The 19,267-nt window shown below is 41.9% G+C and overlaps 2 protein-coding genes across 2 annotated transcripts; both read right to left on the reverse strand.

The window, feature by feature from the left end:
• Position 1: 1 nt before the first annotated feature.
• LOC311504030 (uncharacterized protein) lies at positions 2–7,381 on the reverse strand. Its single transcript, XM_084566978.1, has 5 exons — positions 7,200–7,381; positions 5,064–6,302; positions 4,090–4,200; positions 3,832–3,948; positions 2–3,739 (listed from the first exon to the last, which is right to left on the reverse strand). Exons 1-5 carry the CDS (start codon positions 7,207–7,209, stop codon positions 3,711–3,713), a joined length of 1,506 nt encoding a protein of 501 aa, XP_084423104.1. The 5' UTR covers positions 7,210–7,381; the 3' UTR covers positions 2–3,710.
• A 786-nt stretch (positions 7,382–8,167) lies between these two features.
• On the reverse strand, positions 8,168–19,121 carry LOC311504100 (guanine nucleotide-binding protein subunit alpha-13-like). The gene is made up of 5 exons (XM_084567075.1): positions 18,365–19,121; positions 16,984–17,210; positions 14,325–14,375; positions 12,177–12,377; positions 8,168–10,560 (listed from the first exon to the last, which is right to left on the reverse strand). The coding sequence occupies exons 1-5, from the start codon at positions 18,645–18,647 to the stop codon at positions 10,189–10,191; spliced, it is 1,134 nt and encodes a 377-aa protein (XP_084423201.1). The 5' UTR covers positions 18,648–19,121; the 3' UTR covers positions 8,168–10,188.
• Positions 19,122–19,267: the final 146 nt, after the last annotated feature.

The raw sequence follows: 19,267 nt of genomic DNA on the forward strand, positions 1-19,267 counted from the left end.
CCTCCCTAACGGATCGTTCTTTTGTGTTTGTCTGTTTATTTTTTTTTGTCAAACTCCCCGTGTGAAGAGAGGTTAACTCTTCTTTCAGGTCTTGGCGATACGCAGCCATGTAGCATGTTTGTAGTTTGCTTTTGAGGCATTACGTCGGAATCAAGAGAGTCTGTCGAGGTGCTCGGCGAAGAGAGGCGCTTACAGTTACCTTTAAAGATCCGGGAATGTGTGCAATGCAATGGACTTATTAATAGATGCAAAATTTTGTTCGTTTTAACCTTGTTTTTAAGTTGTAGGGCCTGCGACTCTTAACGTTGCAGCTCTGAATGCGAGGGTGTTCCTCTCTTCACACACCAGTTGATATGTTGTGCCGGTTTATTACCCCGCCCCACCCCTCCCCAGCCCCCGACTACCTATGCTGAACAACAGGGACGAGGAGGAAGGACGAAGTGACGACGACTCTGTGCCTGATTCTAGGTTTTTACGTGGAAGTGTTTACATGAAGAAACAGAAATATCCAGTCAACCATTTCCTTCCTGCATTACAAGCAGGAACAATGCACACACACACAATTGCATCAGTCGATTCATGGTTCAGAGGTGTAGATTCACAGTAAGCTCAGTAGAGACACATTCACATAGACAAATTGCACTAAACATACTGTTGCTTATTTCAGGAACTAAATGAATAGGAGGTGATTATATATCATCGATACACAGCAGCATTTGGAACAAACCCAAATCAGATTTCCTGCTTTCAGCTCAACAAGGACAACCTCTTAACCACACTAGAAACCAGTCCAACTAGACACCCGGACGCATATAGTAGTGTTACTGCACTCGGCGATGCTTTTCTTTTTCTTGAGCTTAAGTCACATTTTCTTTTTGTACCTTAAAGGTATGCAAGTCCCGACACAGACAGGACAAATCTCAACCACTCTTATCATTTTGACAGTGAGTTTGTGTTCGTGGAGTTAAGTCCTCAGATTGAGGAAGATATGAATGAATATTTTTTTTATTATTATTATTATTATTATTATTTCCTCTTTTTTTTTTTTAAGAAGTGACATTTAAAAAAAAAAAAAAAAGAGAGGACTGTTTTTGTTTGTCGTGATGTGTTTCCCTCCAGCGTTGTGAACGTGACTGTACGGTCATGAGTTTAAATGATTGTACGTTTTTTTTTGTTTTGTTTTGTTTTTTTTTCTTCCCCGTCTTGCCTTCTGCATACAATTATGTATCGACCATATCTGTTTATCCACGCTCTACTACCTTGACACGTTTGTGAGTGTGCTGTGTGTTCGTGTGCGTCCATACACACACCGGTTTAGCGGCTACGTTGTCATGTAGTCCGGTAGTTTTGATCGGCGTACTTCTGACTCTATTCCCACGTGTTCTCCTCTGGTTCCACAGGATGTGTGTTTTTGTTTTCTTCTCACTTCACAGTCGTTCTTTTCGAGCTCTTCTCGCATTTCCTCTTCTTTCTCCCTCTCAGCAGCGCAACCAAAATTAGTAGGAGAGAGTGTGGCCTTGTCCAGAATCCCCCTCTTGATTTTTTTTCTTCAACTCTGTAGCTGTATTGACTGTGGTGTTTCCTATTTTTTAGTTTTTAAAGCAAAAATTAATAATTACTGTGACGATTCAATATGATAAGGAATCCTTAATGTATGGCTACATATATTTTTGTTCCCCAAATCTTGTAAATCTGCACTATGGCGTAAGCAAGAAGGTGTGTTCTGCTGAACCAGACACAGGACCAAAGGCTAGGTTAAATGTATTAAAATGCTCCTGGGGGGGGTTGATTCCAGACGGCACCACTCTCCTCCTACGAACATGTCTGTGAAATATGCTTGCTAATAGGCTACAGAAGTAGACTGAAGGCCTTTTTACATGGGGTGACAGAGAACCCTCTATTTTTATTTTTTTATTTTTTCATGAGTGCCAGTGGCAATCGCAGGCTGCCTGTATCTCTGCCTCAACCCTCGCAGACCTCTCCTCCTATCAACCACTGAGAATTTGTTGCTTCTGGTCGGTGACTGCTGCAAGATTTTTGTGCCTCTATAGCACTTAGCGTCCACGAGGGTTAGTTCTAGGCTTGCGTAAGTAGGGACATGTCCAGCGTTGGTGAAAGGTTGCGTTATCTGGATGCATATCACGGTCTAGAGGGGCCTGGTAGGAACATACTGTGCTTTTCTCCCTTTTTTTTTTTCTTCTTAGTGCAGAGATTTGTTTTTCTGCCTCCATTTTTCACTGTTGTTTTGTCCCGATTTATTTGTATAGTTGGTTTTGTATAAAAACAAAAAAAATTAAAAGTTAAACACGAAATATTTATAATTTTTGTATGGAGAAAAACAAAAACAACAGAATGTACAAAAAAACGTAAAAATAATTTTTTATTGTGTTGGCTAAGAGGCGGTGTGAGGAAAACTCATTACAAAAAATGCTGTCATGTCTTCATTTGTAGCTAATGTGTGTTCACTACAGCAGCAAGGAGAGTCAACAATAAATTCATTTTGAATACAATAACAAACTGGTCCAGTCCGGCTGAGAGCCTCCTTCAGTCTCCCTCCATTGCTATTCCGTGAGAGTTCACATACTGGCACTGATGGACTAAGCATGCATAATCACATCATGTGACATAGGAAGCATTTGCAAAAGAAAAACAGATTTGTAACCCTCTGCTACACAGATAGGATCTTTATTGCAGTTATAGATGTGAGGGGCATTCAGATTTCATGTCCCCCTATATGGATGCAGCTAGAGAAGGATTTTTATCAAGTTAAAAATCTCTTGGCTCCCTTTTTAATCCTCTCTCGTGGTCCTCGGCACCAGTGCTTCTGCACAAAAGAGCAAAGAAAACTCTGCATGGCCAACATCAGACTGCCCAACCCTCTGGGTTTTAGTAACACGACCCAACAGTGACACCTGGTGGAGCCACTGGAACACAACCTGACCTCTGATGACACAAATAATAATAATAGTAATGGTCTTCTCAATATTTTCAAAACTTAAATAAGACACAAATTAATTGATAAGATAAATAAGACATACATAAACTGAAAGACACAACACTGTAATGACTGCAAGCTTTCGTTTTTATATACAAAATGAAACTACTAATACGTTTCGGATGTGTTTGGTGAAGGGAACCGCATAAGAAGACTAATACCACTTTCATATCTGTCAGTTATTTATATTACAGCCAGAAGCTGGTTAGCTTAGCTTAGCTTAGCATAAAGACATTTAGCAGTAGATATTTCGGGCTCTGGCAGCCTAGGTGAATATAAAACAAGCATGGCATCAACAAACTGCTAATGTAAAATGGAGCTCGCTCTTATTGCTGTCACCATTTACCAATTATGCCACACAGCTTGCTATCAGCGCGGTGAATTTGGTGGTAGGACCCAAGGTTGTGAACATTTAGGGAGGTGTGGCACTACTTCACCTTGGTACCTGCCCACTTTGAGTCGCTTATCCGTTTATGGCTTGCCTGCATCTTCTGGTTTTCCTGGAAGCTTGAACTACCAGGCTGCTGCACCTAGCTACATGTTCAAAGTCAGAAAGTGGTATTAATTTTCTCAGGTTGAGCTAAAACAAAAAACTGCATGAATAAAATGACAAAAATGTACTGAAGAGAAGAGCTCAGACGCCGATAAGCAATCAGTGCCCTGTTCTGTGTAAATTCATGATGGCACAACTGCTGCTAAACATCTTCCCTTGACATCAGTGATACTTCCTCCAGCGATCAAGTTCTGGAACAAAAATAAAATAAAAAACAAGCATCAATTTATCTCCAAATCTGTCCAGTATAAGAAAAGCTGCTGAGAGTGATCCATACACTTACTGATATGAGGGTAACTCCAGATGTAGCTGAGCACACAGTAACCTGCTAACAACATGCCCAGCCCGGCTACGCCCCCTTTCTTCACGTCAATGTACTTCCTGTGATACCACCGCCAGCCTGAACGAGGCATACGAGGGAGAAACATTCACAAGGAATCTTTAGACTCGACGTTAAGAGCATTCGTTCTATATATTTGATATTAAGCTATAACTGGCAGTTTATTAGTTTAGCTTAGCATAAAGGCTTAGCATCACTGACCTTTTTGCACCATCTCCACGACATCCCTCGGATGGCCGGGCGCTTTGCAGGCCAGCCACTCGGGTAACTCCCTCAGTCTCACCTGTCCAAGAGGCCGACGTGTCAGAACTCCTGCATGTACATGACAAAATGGACAAATAAATGTGCATTCAAGGTTATTTATTTACAATCAGAGCTCCATATCACTTGATTCAAATGTTCAGAATGTCTGATCAAAGAACAATTAGACAAGGTAAAGGTGTAACTAACGTCATTTTTAGGGATAGAACAGAATAGAATATGTACAACATGACATAACAGTCCTATTCACACATAATAATAAATCACTGTTATTGCACGTCACATGAAATTATTGCACAGAATTATTGCACATTGTTTATTGTGTGAATTAATTCACGTTTTTATTTCTTTATTGTTTGAGTTGTTCAGTGCCATTATGGCTCTCGCATAGAAGCCATTTCTCAGTCTTATCAGCTAATATTTGCCTTGTTAAACGCCATCCACAGATGACGATGAATACACAAATACGATTTATTGTTGCGCTGATTAATTTGGTGCTCATTCAAAGGGCTGAAATACTTTGAAACTGTTATTTTATGTTAACTATTTGTCTCCCTGGCACAGAAGTGGGAATAAATAAAAGAAAAATAAAGAAATATACCAACTGAAAACATTAGAAATGGGGCAAAGCATTATTTTAAACATCGGTATCAGCTTCGTATAGGTATCTGTACCGGCACCAGCCCAGAATTTCAGTAAAAATTAAAGACCAAGGTGACTTCAATAGAGGGCAACACCTAAAGGTATTTAACTGACTTTAATTTGAGAAGCTACAACCATCATTTGCATGAAGAACGGTGAACTGGCTGACAATATAGTTTTAACCAATTAACCAATTATTTCAGCAGCTCTGAAAAAGATTACAAGTGTCTCCATGAGCTCAAAGATGGACCTTTCTTCTTCCAGATACTGACCTTCGGTTGCATTTGCAGCAGCGTTTTGCTTCCCGGCCTCGTCACTCTCCAGCCTCACAGGTGGAGTTTCTAGAGGGAAATAAAAAGGGCTGGAAAACAGGTTGAGCAGTGGCGACACGGCGAGGAGTCCGGTGGTGTGAGGGCCCATGTTCAGCCCCCCATTCAGGCCGAGTGCACGTGGAGGAGGGGAGGCGTGTGTGGAAAGGAGAGGAGCTGCAGGAGAGGTCGGTTCTCCATCTTGCAGTGATATTAAAGCTGCTTGTCGTTTCTTAAATGGTTGTATTTCTTTATGTTGTGAGCCGGTGATGAGCAGCTGCCGGTCTGACAGAGTTGTCGGTGTAACTGAGTGTCTAACAGCATCTACCGGAGGCGGGAGTAGACCAGCATCAAGTCGGATTTTGCCGCTGAGGTTGTTAGTAGCTTCGATCTGGCTCAGGATGCTCGGCCTGCTGGAGTGACGGGGGACGTTAGGTCGCCCTAACATGGATTTTACATTCTGGAGGGTAATCCTCGCCTGGTGACCACTTCCTGGTTTCAAAAACTGATTATTCACAGATAAATCTATCTCCTCCTTACTGTCCACCAACAACTCGTCCCGTTTGAGGGGTCTTGAGCTAACTTCATTCACTTTGGAGACCAGAAATTCAGAGGAGTGTTCGTCTTTGGAAAGAAACTGCGCACTCTGCTTTTTCTTTGTCGCGTTTTTTTTAGCAGCATTTTTGGGTTTAGCCTCTGCAGACACTGAGTCTTTTTTTGGATTAGCTTTGTTCTCGGTGTGTGCTGTGGTTTTAGAGGCAGAACTGGCTCCCTCCAGTAACCCCTCGGTAGTGTTTTCAGACTTTGCAGCTTCTATCAAAGCGCGAAGACTCTTCTTCTTTGGCTTTGAGGCGGCGGCAGACAGAGGTGGAGAGGTCGCAGTTTGATGAGTTGGCTTCTGTTTCTCCTCAGCCGATGACAGAAGTGAGTCAGAAGTTGCGGACGGAGATGAAGATGATGGATTAGCTGGTGTTTCTGGCGACGACAGAGACGCCTTTTTAGTCGCCGTCACCGTTGACGTCTGTGCGGACTTCTTTCCCTTTGCAGTTTTTTTGGCCGAGGCCGCAGGCGCAGGAGATGACGTCGTCCGAGTTGCTGTGAGCTCATGTTTGGTTGGAGGTGTTTTGGAGACCGCTGCTGCTTTGCAGTGTGGGAGGTGACTCTTCAGCCTTTTGTAAGTTTTCCCGCAGAATGGGCACACCTCTGCGGAAGGGCACAACGACCGTTAGGTTAAAAACAAGCACCTAGCATATCTGGATGCGGCGCTGCAATATTCATTCGTCAATCTGACACTAGATCGATAGATACTTTAATTAATAATGGGAAATGTCCCTGTTGCAGCAGCAATGTACAGGCACTCAGCATACCATACCATACACAGTCTATAACGATAGAACACAATAGAATAACAGAAAAATTACTGAATAATAAAGTATATTAACATGAAATTAAAAGGAAAAACAAAATGTGCTAGTAACAATCAGTCCATATAGTCCTACACTGCATATAATGCAAGTTACAAGAGCCTTAAATGACGTATTCAAATGACTATCATACAAATACACTCCCTTGCCAGTTCATTAGATACACTAGTGAAACCAAATGCATTTTAAAGCCCCTTTCATGACTGTTAGACTGTTTCGTTTACGTTGAAACATTGCAAGTGAGGTGGTTTTGGAAGATGTAGGTGTGGTGCTGTGAAACTAGATGGAATTAAACACACTCAACAGGTCTCTCGGTGGTTTTAAACCAACAACGTGAGTACCACAACCTCCATGAAAGTAAGACAGATGAATGAGATAGTCAAAGACTGCTTTTATAATGCTATTCTGTACCTAATGAACTGGCAAGTGAGTGTAATTAAAACTGCCCACTTTGGGAAGGAGTTGAAAGAAGAAGATGTTGGTGCTTGCAAATGGCTGAAACGATACAGGAGTAATTAAAAAAATAATAATAATTTGCGAATATATAAAGTATTTAAAGGTAAATTAAGTAGTAGTAGAAGTAAAAAAAAATAATAATACAAACATATAATAATTATTAACTGCGTTTACATCACGTGATTCGTTTTTTTTTAATTATTATTTATCTGTCACTTACCAGAGCTCATCCTGCACGCGCCTGTTTAACAGCCAATCAGGTGGACGCATGTTCCAACGGTTACACCGTTAACGCAGCCGTTTTAAATATTTTGAAATATCATTAATTATCGCGTTAAAAGTCAACGGCACGTTACTTTTATCTTGTTTCTCTAAGTTTCTACGTTCAGGGTCGCAACTGTTACGCTGTGGGGAGAAAGGCCCCTTTAGGTAGCCCGTTGGAAGCCTGAGTACAAATATTTTTTTTTATTTTTTTTATTTTTTAATGTCGAACATTTTGGTGTAAATTCTTGCTGTGTGTGGGTTTAAAACTACAATTAAGTTATAACGGTGCTTCTGGACGTATTGTGACAGTTATAGTCCTGTATGAACACGCGGGGATCTGTTCAGTGGGTGTGGCGCCGTCAGTATTATAGATGATTCACTCCTCCCTACTTCCGGTTTTGCGTAAATCCCCCAAAATACCGATATGATTTTTGATGTAGTCCCCCCCAAAACCCACGAAACTGTTGTGTTTATGTCAGAGGTGGATGTGATTTAGCCACATCAATATTTTATTCTTTCGTTATCCGGAAGAGCACGACATTTCGGTAGAATCTACAAATGCTTTCTTGGAAATGTTTTGAGAACAACGTTTGCTTTTTCTCAAAAAAGCTAAATACTGAGATTTTTAATTCTAAAAACAAGTTCAAAACAAACATCACCTGGAGTTTTAGTATCATGAAAAGAGAAAAAAATAAAAAGATATTTATTATTATTGATAAATAAAAGTATGTAGTGTATAGCAAGGTGCAAAAACACACAATCTATTGTAGGATATCAATTAAAAAATATTTTTAATCCTAAATTTAAATATATATTATCTGGTGAATATTTTGGTATATGCATCTTTGTACATTTTTCCTTATTGGGTCAGTGTTCATTCATAAACAAGCACATATAATACAAAAACAGAGTCTTGTATCATTAGAAAAGTGTATTTTATTGATAGGATTAGAGTGGCATGAGAATGAATTTTCATAAAGGTGATGAAAAAAAAATACACAAAATCCATCTACATCGAAGGGTCATCTTCATTGGAAAAGCAGTGATTTAAAAAACATTCAGAAAAGGGGGGAAGGGGGGGATATGCCATTTCTACAACCATTTACATATACGGAGATAAACCTGAATATTATTTACATGGCAACAGATTACAGTATTTACAAAGCCAGGACTGGAAGCAAACTAAGGCTCTGGTGAGCTTTGTTTTTTGGAGGAAAATAAACTGCGGACTGTCGGTGTCGAACAGTCCTGAGAAAGCACGGTGTGATTTGGCAGAGAAACAGAGATTTTAACAGTGCCTGGAAATTGTCCTCGAACAAAGACTGCCCCCCTACAGAATACAGTCGCTGACAAAAGTATTCAGTAGCTTTTTCTTCTCACATTTCTTTTCTACAAATTCAAATTGTATTTTTAGAGGGAAATCCTAAACAGCACAGGGTTGAGTATTAAAAAACAAAAAAAAACAAAAAACAAACATGTTCAAAGTTTTCGCCTGGAGTCTCAACTCAGTGCCAATACAGATATTCTCACATGACGGGCTGGCTAAGCACAAGGCCAGTTACAGTATATTTAAAAACAATCTAGAGCAAAATCTCTGTACATTTATTAACAGACATTCACGATTCAGGCAAAGCAGGGGGGAGGTCCGTCCCTTTACACAAGGCATCTAATCACAGAAGAAATCAAAAGGGAGAGGGGTGGGGGTTTCTGGGTCAGGAATCAAGGCCAGGAGGATGCGGTAATAAGCACCACCCAGCGAGCGGCTTGGAGGCCTGGCTGAGTCAAACCACCCAGATATAAGATTATTCAATTAGTTCACCACAATTACATCAGCATTAACACCGATTCTGATTCAACCCTGAGAAAAACGGTGGACTGCATGTTCGCCTACTGAGACACCTGCCTAATGTGCCATCAAACGGCCAAAAATAAAAGGACAACTTGTTTGGAAACTGGCATCTCGACTGATTAAAGAAGCTACGATTGACTTTTAATTCTAAAGAGGCATTTAAACAGTGATTAGGTGTTACGCAGATAGGCATAGCTTCAGTCTTGCTTCTTCTAGCAGTTTTCCGAAAAAAAAAAACAAAAAAAAAACACAAGGCGCCGGTGCTGGGACCAGTTTTTAACGCGTCGAATCTTTAACCGTTTCTGAACGCTTTCATGATCAGCGGTCCTTCAGTTGGTCCGGCAAAATTCTGGGCTCCGAGCCGACACCTTAAACCTGCTGAGACGGGAAGGAGGAGGAGGAACGGCGCGGCAGTAAGAGCAAAAAGGTGAGTGCAGTCTCCAGATCATTAGCAAGTTGACAACCCCCTCCTACAGCGTGGGTGAAGGGGGCGAGAGGCAACGTTGAAAAGCAGCACTGGAGAATGCAACAGAAGTGATGGGAGTGAGCTGGGACTGAATTCAGTGCTTGGACACAGACTGGCAAATCAGCTCTGGCACAGGTTAACCCTTTTTTGTCTGCCGAAATGTCTTCTAAACATACTAGTTTCACCGTTTCCTGTGTGTATATCTGCGTGTGAAAGCATATGCCTGGTTTGTAAAACGTTTCGCTGATTTCCACTGGTGCCAGCACCGGCACCTTGTGAGTTGAAAAGCCCCAACAAGTCATGTACTGTAAGGCAGAGCTCAAGACAGGAGGAGAGAGTGTCGAGATGAAGCAGCCGGGGGATCAGATGTTATCCAAGATCCAAAATAGCTTCTTGACTTTCTCGGTTTCATCGCAGTCTGTCCAACTGACTCGATCCCCGAACAAATCCTGAACTAACACGAGGGCGACTCTTCAAAGAGGAGAGTTAAAAACTAATATAAAAATGTCTGAAGAAGAATGCTGACGTCTATCGGATTCTTCTGAGGCTGGTCTCTCCCAAGTCCTCTTCATGAGCGAGTGGGTGGTTTCGTCCCCATTCAGGTCCTCTATTTTCACAGGTTGACAGGGGTCATTGGAGCATGAGCTGTTTGAGGTTGTCGTGGAGGATGGTGTCCTTGACATCCCGGAACACCAGCTTGATGTTCTCCGTGTTGATGGCCGTGGTGAAGTGGTGGTACAGGGGTTTCTGAGTGGCGTCGCGCCTCTTGCCCCGGAAGCACTCCACCATGTACGACTGGACGTCCGGCAGGCTGTGCTCCGGCCCCGTGTAGTCAGGGAAGTAGTCCTTGAGAGGAACTCTTTTCACTTTCTCCTCCAGCAGGTCAGTCTTGTTGAGGAAAAGGATGATCGAGACGTTGACGAAGACGCGGTTGTTGACGATGGTCTCGAAGATGTTGAGGGATTCACAAAGCCTGTTGGTCAGCCTGTCCTCCATCAGCACCTGAGGAAGATGACGGAGGGATTAAGTGATATTATTACTGCTAGTACTCGTATTGTACAAGTAATAAAACAGTAAAAACTACAACTTATTATTTGTATCAATCAACAACCTCTGGGGCCAAAAGATAGTCGTTCCTCAAATGACAACAGTAGGGGGGTGATTGGTGTATATCAAAGCTTACAGTGATCAGACATAACATTATGACCACCTGTGTAATATTGTGTAGGTCTCCCTTATGCCTTTAAAACAGTTGTGACTCATCAGAGAATGGACATGGACCTTCTGAGGGTGTCCTGTGGTGTCTGGTAACGTTGTTAGTGGGGGTCTCTGGGTCCTATGAGTTGTTTCTAAATGTTTTTTGTGTGTGTGTCTGTGTCAGGCTGCATCCTGCTGGGGATGGCTGTCATTGCTATGAGGTGGGAGGTGTCTGGTCTGGTCTAGGCGCGCGCTACATGTCAAAATAACAACCACACGAATGCTAGATCCAGATGATCAGAGTTATTATCTTCTCCTGTCTCTCCGGTCATAATGTTGTGGCTGATCGGTGAAAGTTATGAATAGTTGAGGCTGGGGTCACTTTGATTAAAAATGCGGGTAATGCCAGAGGCTTCAATCATCTTTATACGCAGTCAATGGTCTGTACTTCCTGTTTTAACCGGAAAGCTGTGGTGGCTGGTCAACTGCTGTCTGTGTACCTAAACCATGCTGGCTGAACTAGCCTGCTGATATGCATCTCATATAGGAAGTGGCGCCGGTATGCTGCACACACAGACTAGAAAGAGCCGCTACCCTTTGTTAAGTCAAAACAAGACACGAAGAACAGGACAGCAGCTGTGACGCAGCGTCGCACTACGTCGACTTAAAATCTCTGGAAAGATCTCAAAATGTGTCGAGACGCTACTGATGTCAGGCGTATCCGTCTGTCCTCTATCAAAGCAACACAAGGCCAGAGAGCGTTTAACGGTACCTCATTCTGCTGTAGTATTTGTGCAAAACATAGTTCACCGACCAGACAGGAACTGTAAAATCTCCTGCCTGGTACAGACTGTCTTTTAGTTTATTATAAACCCACTTTAAAATTAAAAAAAGTATGTAATGGGTGACAAAAATATACCAGTACTAGTTCTCAGCCTTAGAGAAAGTAGTATGTGTATAAGGACAACCACACATCCAAGTGTTGTATCAAATATTAATATTGTTTACACCCTTTAATAGACTACTGGCGAGTGAGCCATGGCTATTTAAATGCGTACAGCTCCTATTAAAAGATATTTTCTTGAGTAGAGTAGGGAAGAAAAGGCAGTTATAAATATCAACCTACACATTAAATTAATACCGCTACCAAGAGTCACACTTGCATTAACTATAGATGACTTAACAGTTTCAGTTTGACATATAATTATTCATTTACGTAAGAGAACGTCTCCCATGCCGCGAGATAAATCACAGCAATTAAAAGTGCACAAGCAAGAAACGGCAAAGACAACTTAGCAGAAGTCACACGACATTATCTCCTCATCTAGAACAAACCGATTAATGCACCGCTTATCGGCCCATCTCGACTGTGTACGCATGCTCGCGTGTTGGGAGAGGAAATGCGTCGCTGCAGCTTTCACCTGGTCGTATTCGGAGGAGGAGACGAGGAAGAGGATGGAGGTGACGGAGTCGAAGCACTCGAACCAGCGCCTCCGCTCCGACCGCTGCCCTCCCACGTCCACCATCTTAAAGGGGACGTTCTTGATCTCGAAGTCATACTCGTGGATGCCCTTGGTGGGTTTGCGAGCCAGCAGGATGTCCTGTATAGTGGGGAGATATTCCTGCAGGGGGAGACGCAAAATCAGCATAAACACCAGTTCATAATTGATTTAAAACACCTGTAAAATCAAAAAGTTGAGTTTGTATACAGCTAAAGGAGAGGTTTTTTTTCTTTTTTTCAAAAAAGAAAACTTTTTAATGGACCTATTTATTATGCATGTGTATGATATGTATGATATGGACCTGTGTCTGCAATAAAAGCTTTATTATTTTATTAGGATCAGCAGCTAAATCTTATCAAGCGATCTCTATCTTCCAAAAGATTACTTCCCAGGTCCTCAGTTAATCTGTTCTGCAATCTGCACTGGAAGGTGAATACTGGCAATCTGTTATCTTGTTTTGATCCGACATGGGGCAATATTTCATCCCGACCTGTGCCATCTTAAGAAAAATGAGTTCATAATCTGCACGAAGATGACATGTTTTATGAGATTTGAGGAAAAAATCACAGAAAAATGTAACATCACAAAGGAGCAGTCCCTCAAATGTTGACAAAAGTAAAGATTTGCTGCACAAGAAATGACAAGTTAACACAATAAGTTGTCCTCAAAAGTCTCTAGACTAGACTTTGATGAGAAGCTTATGTTGAGGCAGTTAATATAATGATTACTATAATATAATAGGATTCATTGGTTTGGATGTAAAGTAGGTTACTATATAATATATGTTACATTAACTAACATTAAATAGACTGTTTATAACCCTATACAGTGAATTAAGGCTTTTATTAAACTATACATCTAAACAAAATCCAGCAGAGTGAATACAGCTGTATTAATATAAATTAAGTCTTCAAAGAAAAAGAAATACTTCACATTAATAAACACTTAAATGTTCTCAATGACCTATTTAGTGGTGGGGTTGTGCCGAAGTATTTTTAGAGCTGCTTCTACTCTGCGGTTCAGTGCAACCGCGCTAAACAAATAATTTACAACGAAAAGAGAACATTACAAAAAAAGGCAAAAAACAACTGAACCGCAACAGATTCTGCAGGTTTGCATTATAATGTGAACACTTGCTCGTAAATGTGTTCAAATTTATTTATGTTCAAGCTAAAGCCTAGCTACATGCGTCTGCATAAATTTATAGATGTGTTTAGCACAGGATGTCGCAGGAAAAAACTACTTTGCGAGCCCAGCTTTGATGGCTGGGTTACAATCACGGCTAATTATATCACAGTGGGTTAAAACGGAAAAGTGGAAACCACTTGAAGCCGAGACAGAGATGGGAATCTTCTCATGAATGGATTGAACTTTCGCTTTTTCTTTGGGAAAAGTTGGGGCGAACGTCACGCTGTTCATATGCTGTGCTGAGATAAATATTTGTTGTTTTAAAGGAAACTGGGTGTATTCAGGACTTACAGTGTTGAATTTAAGAACTTTTTAATGGAGTATGCAGATTTTTTTCATACCAGCTCAACATGAAAGTACCAGTTTAATAATTTAACATCCTGACTACCAGAAAAAATATCGCCCAGTCACAATTTCCTCTTAAATTCCTTAATCTATGTATAAAGATATCACATACCTTCACATTTGGCATTATTGAAAAGCCCTAAATGTCCTCTGCAGATAGCAAAAGGAGTTAATTCAGTAGTATGCAGTGAGTGGGAGATATTCAGGTTTATAAACGTCCTCCACAGCGGACAACTTTGAACTACCGGTAGTCAGGAGGATAGAGTTAATTTACAACAACAAAGGCTTCATTTTTTGTGTTTTTAAATACCCAGCTAATAAACTTCCCAGGTGCCACTGCCAGCTTTCTCATGGCCGAAACGTGGCCACAGCCAGCAGCAAGCTTCTATGACCAAACATCAGCACTGCCTGTCGCGAAGAAACCACCTCAGTCGCTCGTCAAGCTAACCTTAAACTGTCTGGACACGTTGCGATATGAACTCTAACGTGTGCACGTCTGGTTTGTAAGAATAAGTGCAGGCAGGAACAACTCACCGGATCGCCGAGCTTATCCAGATTATCCAAGAAATACTTCACTGACTCACCCTGCGACAGGACAGAGGAGGAATTTCTGTTAGTTCTGCACAATTCATCACTTGGGTTTGAATGCATCACACATTTAATATTTGGTATTATTGCATTTAACTGAACACGGTTTTGGAGAGGATCTCCGTTCATCAGCCACACACACACAAGTTTTTTTTTTTGTTCTCTCTCTCTCTCTCTTTCAAAAACTGTCGTCTCCGAGGAGCTGAAGCAGGATGCGAATTATTTGCTACTGCACAGACACGTGTTTGTAAGTGTGTCTTTGATGTACAAAGGAGTGCGGCTTGGTCGGCCTCTATGTGTGTGCGTGTAGGAGTGTTTCTTTTTTTTTTTCTAGACTGTTCTGATGCTGCTTTTTGCGCTCTTACTGCAAGTCCAGACACGGGGCCGCCAAGACAGAGATGCATTCCTTTATCTGTGTGTGTGTGTGTGTGTGTGTGCGGGTCCAGCGCTCAACCAAAAAAAAAATAAAAAAAAAAAAGACTGAAGAAAGAAAAACACATCCTCTATTCTGTGATTCACTGTCTTTACTACTACACACCTTTACGCCGGTTTCTTTTTGCATGTATTTTGCATTCGTGACACAACGAACCAACGCCCTGGTTATAAAATTCAAACTACACCGGCAGCAGCGATTATTTCGGCGTGCTTGCAAAACGTACGAGCCCAGTGTGCCCCAGTGTGAGCTTCACCTTTTGATCTTTTTTTAAAAAACCAACCTGACCTGAAAAACCTGTGTGTGTGTGTGTGTGTGTGTGTGTGTGTGTGTGTGTGTGTGTGCACGGCTAAGATTACAGAAGGGAGGAGCAGAACGGCACTAAAAGCTAAAGGAAGAGGAGCCACCTTCCCGTGGATTTTGCTATGGTTACGCCCGAGTAAAGAAAGAAAGAAAGAAAAAAGGAAATAGAAAAAAAAAAAAAAGTTCAAATCTGATCTTCCGAAATCGTGAAATTGTGAAAAATCAGTCGAGTTTTTTAAAAAAAAAAAGAAAAAGAAAAAAGAGATAAGAGACTAGAAGAGCAATCATACTGAGCTGCATAGACTCACTGCGAGGCGTGACGGCGCCTGCAGCTTATACGAATGTGCTGTAAAAGCAAAACTGAAACCTAGTATTGTATAACGATGTCAGTGTGACACTTAAATTTAGGAAGCTCGGACTTATCAGTAGTACGTGTTGCAAACTTAAGGGTGAGAGAGGAGGTCGCCCGTCGGTGAACTTTGCACTACATAAAAGTCGGTCCGTGCGCGTGTTGTTAATGATAATTAGAAGCGAGCCCGAGGGGGAACGTGGGATTTGTGATGCAAATACTTGAAAGGGCATGGTCAAAACACGACGGGGTTTTTTTTTATCTGCTGGCGAAGGAACAAACTGGTCTTCGCTACAAACGAGAGCCGGGAGAATCTAAACAGCTCTCGACAGGACTCGGGACTTATAAAAAACGCGATCGGCTGTTCCCTTTTTTCCCGGCTTAACTGTTAAATGGGACGATAAAATCATTGTTTTCTTTTTAAACTGTGAAAAACGCATAAATTTGTCAAATCTTCTGAGGTTTTTCTTTGTCCTAGCACCACAAAATATCAAGCTTACTAGAATTTAAGACAAGAGATGGCATATACAGTAGTGTTTATTTGTTTATAATCTGGTGAAGCTTATATAAATTATTACTATCATTCTTGTTTGCACATATTTGTGGTGGCTTTGAGGTTTAAAGGTGCTAATTTGCACTCTGGGAAGTTATTATTATTATCTTTTTTGTACAAATGCATGAAAATAATACTTCCAGTCTGACAAACGCATACTGTACGAGTGTGTCCTTGCGCAATCCGAGGTGTGTGACACTTGGTGTTTGTGTGCAAATAATGCTGAGTGGGATAGCCAGAGCTCTGTTTGTAAGCACAAAGCTGTTTAACTGCAGATCAACATTCCTGCTCTGATCACACTTATTCCCCCCCCCCCCCTCTTTTTTTTTTTTTTTCTTTTCTGTCTGCGAAACCAGCTCACACCAACAAAACGCCACCAAGAACCGCTCAGCTTTGCGCAGCAGACAAATTTTTTAGTTTGCAGCTTTTCTGTCTCGCCACTTGAAAGAGAAGCGCGTCCCTATATCGGGGGCCCCCACGACTGCAAGGTTTTTAATCACATGACCCGACATAAAATCAGTGAGTCACTTTTGTAAAAGCGATACCGGTAGATAGGTCTACATAGGTCATGTGAACCCCCTCAACGACCACAGCTGCTTGTTCTGGGTGAAACGTCACAGCGTTGAAAACGTGCCTGCTGACAGCCAAGGCATAAGGAGCGGGGAGAGGTGTAAACAGGAAGCTGACTCAATCACATGTCTGACCGCTCGATGCAGAGGAATCAGAGCAGAACGTAGGGGGACAGAGGAAAGAGAGACTGAATTAAAAACCTGTTTCACTTTCTATTTCCACTAACGTTTTCAATTCAAAGAAACCAGAAAGCTTTTACAGGATCTGGTGATTTGAGCGCTGTGCACCACGGCAAGTTCTTATCTGAGTGCGCGCCAGTAGACAAACTGGGCAACCATTATCTGCTGGTGATGCTACTTCAGGTTTTTTTTTTTTTTTTTTTCTTTCGTCGACCTACCAGCTGAAACTCCCTGCGGCGGTCGTAGGCGTTCTGAATACCCGAGTCCTGCCACAGAGCCGTGATGGCGGGCAGGTACTGGATGAAGATGGGCGTCTCCAGCTGCCCGCTGGCCACCTTAGCCGACCGGGTGTCGAAGGCCATCAGGCTGTCCCCGTGCTGCTGGTTTTCCGGGTCGCCCCACGGGATGTGCAGCTTCTCACGGGCGTCCACCAAGACGCGGACACCTGTAGAGAAAGCGAGGAGGAGGAGGAGATGAATTCAGAAACGCCCACTCGTGCTATCTGAAAATCAAGACATGGCCAAATGTAAATGAAACCTAAAGCGCAACAGAGAGACGAGACCGGAACGTGGATGAGATTTCACACGACGGCGGCGACATTTCAAACCTGTTCAGTGATTTATCAGGAGGAAAGAAAATAAAATCAACTCTATGTCTAAAAATAAACGCACTTGCCAGTTCTTTTAAGTAGTTAAAAACGACTAATAGCACAGTCCTACACAAAATCTTATCTTCGCGAAGGCCACGCTGCTCAAAATTTGTTTTAAAATAACTGAGAGAGCTGTTGATTCAGCTGTGTTTTCACTCTGGAGGCTGGTGTGGCCCTATTAAATGTGTATTGTGTTGAGTTTAACACGTGTTAATATTATTTTAACAACTCTTATTTTTTAAAAATTTATTTTAGGGGGCAAGGCTAAATAGAAGAGACACTTTTTTGTGTTTCAATTCAATCCAATTTGACACCAAACCACAACCAAACTGAACATTTTCAGAGTCATAAAGGAGGATTTAGTGCTGGACTGTTATATAATACTGGTTCACACTAGTGTACCTAATGTTTTGGCAACTGAGTTCATATTTAACCTCTAAAACGTACTTTCTGTGTAAATGATTAACTGTAATACACCTTAAATCGAAAATAGTACAAATACACACTATGTATAATACATTTTATGGTGTTTTAGAGGCAGTTTTAGTCAGTGGACAAACAGGAACACCTTACAACACACTGCCCTGGTGGGTTACCCTCCATTAGCGACATCCCTAGCTTAGTCGTTGAGCAACTCGTTTTTGTGCCCGTGGCTATTTGAAAACTGCTCGCCTCTGTGTTAAAAAATAAAGTTTAAAGACTTTGTAGAGACGGTAAAAAAAGAAAGCAGGCTAAAAAAAAAAAAAAAAAGGGGTTAGAGTTGAGCAGAAGGGCGGCTCGTATGGGTGTGCCGAGAGCAGATGCAGACTGTTTATATGTCCTCTCACCCAGCCCCAGCGCTGCTAAACAGATGTGGAAACTTTCCCATCCGTTTTAAGCGCGTTTCTGGGGCCTTTTCTGCTCTAACCGACGCCTCTACGTGAGCCCCCCGTCGCCGGCAGGGAGGTTACCTTTGATAACGTTGCTGTAAATCGTGCCTCTGAAGTCCTCTCGGGCTTGCTGGTCGAAGTCCTGGCCGTGGATGATCCGCATTTGTTTGAGGAAAGTCGACTTGCCGCTCTCGCCAGCGCCGAGCAGCAGGATCTTCACCAGCCGCTTCACGTACGTTTTCTCCCGGGAGAGACATTTGTCGATCTCCTTCGACTTTCTACTCTGTTCCACCTCGCCGCTGTTGAGCAGGCAGACGGGCAGACAAACTTTTAACACGGACCTGGTCGGCAGGAAATCCGCCATGTTCGCACAAACTTCATCGATGCTAATTTGATGCGCGTTCGCGAGGCGCGGGCACGGGACCAAGCCCCTTCCCTAAACTCAGGAAGTGCCTCCGCTGACTGTTTACCATCAATCTTAAAGCACCATAAGGCCTCTGTTTATGCTTAGCTGCCTATGTTACAGTTGACTCACACAAACATGTCATTTCACCCTCAGCTGTATATATATTAGCTGTAGCGATAATAACTTTGAGTTTAAAAACTATATATGTACTATTCTTTTCAGTTTCAGGGAGATTAGCCGGGCAGTTACACGCTGCGCAACAAAATAGTTCAATTTAATCAACATACATAAACATATTTTAACAATTTATCACACAATAGAGTCAAAAAATGTTAAACTTTAAAATAAATCTTAACACTTGTTAGAGCTGACTGGTGGTGCCATGTCGCCCTCTGCTGGTTCCCTATGGCAACGTTTTCCTTTTTAGAAAAAGACGCCTTCTGATTGGTTGATTCGCCCCTGCTTTAGATATGATGCCTTCAAAGACTGTAGGAAATAAGAGATTTTTTACTTGAACTCCCTTTGTAAGATCAATAAAATAAGAAATACAAATGAAACAATATATTTTCTCGCCTGGT

This window comes from Chelon labrosus (genome assembly GCF_963514085.1).
Source record: "Chelon labrosus genome assembly, chromosome: 19".
Taxonomy (NCBI): domain Eukaryota; kingdom Metazoa; phylum Chordata; class Actinopteri; order Mugiliformes; family Mugilidae; genus Chelon; species Chelon labrosus.

Bases quoted from the DNA above. Each gene is read 5' to 3' on its own strand.
- LOC311504030 (XM_084566978.1), bottom strand. The intron at 4,201-5,063 runs GTCAGTATCTGG...ATGTACATGCAG, and splicing joins TGCTGCAAATGCAACCGAAG to GAGTTCTGACACGTCGGCCT. The intron at 3,949-4,089 runs GTCAGTGATGCT...TGCCTCGTTCAG, and splicing joins CGTGGAGATGGTGCAAAAAG to GCTGGCGGTGGTATCACAGG.
- LOC311504100 (XM_084567075.1), bottom strand. From the start codon at position 18,647: ATGGCGGATTTCCTGCCGACCAGGTCCGTGTTAAAAGTTTGTCTGCCC. The intron at 17,211-18,364 runs GTAACCTCCCTG...CTTTCTCTACAG, and splicing joins TTACAGCAACGTTATCAAAG to GTGTCCGCGTCTTGGTGGAC. The intron at 10,561-12,176 runs GTGAAAGCTGCA...CATCTTCCTCAG, and splicing joins CCTCCTCCGAATACGACCAG to GTGCTGATGGAGGACAGGCT.